Source organism: Empidonax traillii, unplaced genomic scaffold, assembly GCF_003031625.1.
Source record: "Empidonax traillii isolate 1590-97213 ecotype Southwest subspecies unplaced genomic scaffold, ASM303162v1 scaffold1342:size133107, whole genome shotgun sequence".
NCBI lineage: Eukaryota > Metazoa > Chordata > Aves > Passeriformes > Tyrannidae > Empidonax > Empidonax traillii.
The window spans coordinates 21,562-24,356 of NW_020956535.1; the positions used below are offsets into that span (position 1 = coordinate 21,562).

The 2,795-nt window shown below is 65.3% G+C and overlaps 1 protein-coding gene across 1 annotated transcript; it reads left to right on the forward strand.

The window, feature by feature from the left end:
- The first annotated feature begins 370 nt into the window (after nt 1–370).
- FAM167B (family with sequence similarity 167 member B) lies at nt 371–2,085 on the forward strand. Its single transcript, XM_027906701.1, has 2 exons — nt 371–1,287; nt 1,681–2,085. Exons 1-2 carry the CDS (start codon nt 997–999, stop codon nt 1,942–1,944), a joined length of 555 nt encoding a protein of 184 aa, XP_027762502.1. The 5' UTR covers nt 371–996; the 3' UTR covers nt 1,945–2,085.
- Nucleotides 2,086–2,795: the final 710 nt, after the last annotated feature.

The following is a 2,795-nucleotide window of genomic DNA, read 5'->3' on the forward strand; positions in this document are numbered from 1 at the left end:
AGGGTAAAAGGGGGATCTGGGGGTGCAAGAGGGGGAGCTCGGGGGGGAAGGAGGGACCTCGGGGTGCACGCGGGGAGCTCGGGGTGGAAGCGGGGGGAGCGGCGATGCCCGCACGGCCCGGCCGGGGCGGCGGATGTCGCGTTTAAGGTGGCCCGGTCCGGAGGGACGGGGCGCTGCCCCGGGGCTGGGGGGGCTCCCGGGGTGGGCTGGGCAAGGGGTGTCACTGCGTGGGGTGCAGGAGCGAGGGGACACCCGCGGGGGCCGCGAGAGGGACACGCGAGGGGCCGCGGGGGCTCGCTCGCAGCACGGGCGAGGCGCGCGTGGAATTTGGGGGGCACTCTGGGGGCGCCGAAGGAGTCTGGGGTGGGCGTACGCGGGGCAAGTGAGACTCGTGGGACACAGGTGAGACCCGGGCCCCACCGCTGCTGCCCCTGGAGCCCCCCGGGGCAGGGAGGAGGGGGAAGAGGGCAGATCCCGACGCGGTTCCACCTTAACGTCCCGTCCGCGTGCGGGACCCCGGCTGCTCCTTGTGCCCCCCCCGGTTTCTTTTTCCTTCCTTGGGCTTTTTTTGGGCCCCCCTCCGAATGTGGGGGGGCGGCTGCGCCCGGGGATAAATCATTCCCGCTCCTCCGTGCCCGGTGAAGGCTTCGTCCGGGAACGGGGAGTCTCCTCCCAGCCGGAGACAATGATGCTAAAAACGAAAAGGAAAACAACAACAACCAAAAAAAAAAAAAAAAACCAACCAAAAACCCACAACAACATCGAATAAACCCAAAAAAAAACACCCTTCCTCCTTTGCACTCCTCTGGATAAGGAAATTCCTGCCCATCGGAATTGTCCTCGGGGGGATGGATAAATAGCTGGGAATCGGGCACAGCTGGGGCAGTGAGGGAGTGGGTGGTTGGATGGTCGTGGCCAGGGTAGAGGCTTCACTTCCACGGTCGTTGAGTGGGCAGAGGTCACCCAAGGGGTTTGGGGGGCTGCGGGGGTCCCACCATGGCCCTCAGCCAGCTGAAGTTCAAGGAGCTGGGCGAGGAGGAGCCCACCTGGGAGGAGGAGAACCTGGACAGTGTGAAGGCTCTGACGGCCAAGCTGAAGCTGCAGACACGGAGACCCTCGTACCTGGAGTGGGAGGCCCGGGTGAGGGGGCAGCGCTGGGGCACCCGGACCTCGGGGGGGGCCCGGGGGGCTGAGCAGGGCCCTGAGCACCCCGAGGACCAGCTGGGTGGTGGCGTCTGTGGCTTTGCCACCATGGAGGCGGCTCTGGAGTGGCTCAGGACGGAGCTGGTGAGTAGCTGGCAGTGGGATGAGGGGTGAGCTGGGACCCCAGGGCTCCCCCCGTGCCCCGACCTCACGCACCCAAAATCCCTCAGGGCTCGGGGCAGGTGGGGCTGAGCCGTGGTGCTGCCAGACCTGCTCCAGGGGCAGTGCCACGGGAGATGCCACCACCCCCACGGGGCACAGGGGGGTTGGGGGTACCTGGGGGCCTGTCCCTAAGGCAGCAACAGCCATGTGGGTAAAAACCCACGGGCATCAGACACCTGTGCCCACCCCAGAGCGGAGCGCATGGGTTTTGTGCTGTCCCAGGGTGGGTCCTGCTGGGTTTGTGCCCTGGCCAAGCCCCATCCCTGCTGCCCAGGGGGCGATCCCACTGCATCCTGACTCCGGTCTCCCCTCCAGAGGGAGATGCAGGCCGCGGACCAGCGCCTGGCGCAGCAGCTGATGCGGCTGCGGGCGCGGCTGCACCGGCTGAAGGTGGAGCAGGCCTGTCACCAGCACAAGGAGATGCTGGACGACGCCACCTTCGGCCTCGAGGGCTGCGAGGAAGACTCGGACCTGCTCTGCAACATCCCCCCCAAGGCCGCCTTCCTGCTCTCCACGCCCCTCAAGCACATCGGGGTCACTCGCATGAACATCAACTCCCGGCGCTTCTCCCTCTGCTGATCCCCTCCCCTCCCCTCCCCTCCCTGGGGGCTGGGTGAGAGCCCCTCAGCACCCATGGGTGCATCTGGAACTGGCAGGGCTCGAGGGTCACTCCCCAAATCCCTCGGGGCTCGGGGCAGGAGGAGCTGCTCCATGGTGCTGCCAAAACCTGTGCCAGGGGAAATGCCACCACCCCCGTGGGGCACAGGGCGTTCTGGGGGCCTGTCCCTAAGGATGGTGGGGTCAAGCACGGTGGAAGATGTTGGGAGCAGCCCTCTGAGGTGGAATAAAAGGAGGTAAAGGTGAGGGCTGATTTTTTTTACACCTGTAAATGTGGCTCCAAGACTTTTGCTGTGGGGACTGAGGGGGGGTGGAGGGGGGTGACAGCACAAGATGCCACTTGAGGATGTGACTTCCAGAGAGCACCGTGTGCAAGCAGCGCCAGGGACAACGTGGGGCGACCCAGAGAAGCTGTAGGATAACCCAGGGGTCGTTTTGGGGGCTGCTTCTCCTTCCCAAGGCCACGGGGAGAGCCTGACATGCCCCCCAGGCTGCCACAACCCCCCCCTGTGTCCCGACACAGCTGGGCTTCCTGTGCCTCGCCGAGCTGGTACCTGCGGCTTCGTGTTTGATCTCAGAAGCCAAGACAATGGTGTTGTGGTTGCTCTGCTCTGAGATGTCTCCAAAACACAGGGCTGGCAGCCTGGCAGGGGCACTGTGTGTCCCCCCCGCTCGCCTTCAGCCCCTGCCCACGTGGCTGTCCGGGTGCCACACTCTGTGCTGACACAGCGGTGGTGGCCAAAAAGGGGGTTTTGGGGTGCACCATGAGTACTACAAAGGGTATAGGGTCAGGTGGGATTAAAAGCAGTGGG

Coding starts and splice junctions, on each gene's coding strand:
- FAM167B (XM_027906701.1), top strand. CDS start 997: ATGGCCCTCAGCCAGCTGAAGTTCAAGGAGCTGGGCGAGGAGGAGCCC. Junction 1,288..1,680: donor AGTGGCTCAGGACGGAGCTG/GTGAGTAGCTGG, acceptor TCTCCCCTCCAG/AGGGAGATGCAGGCCGCGGA.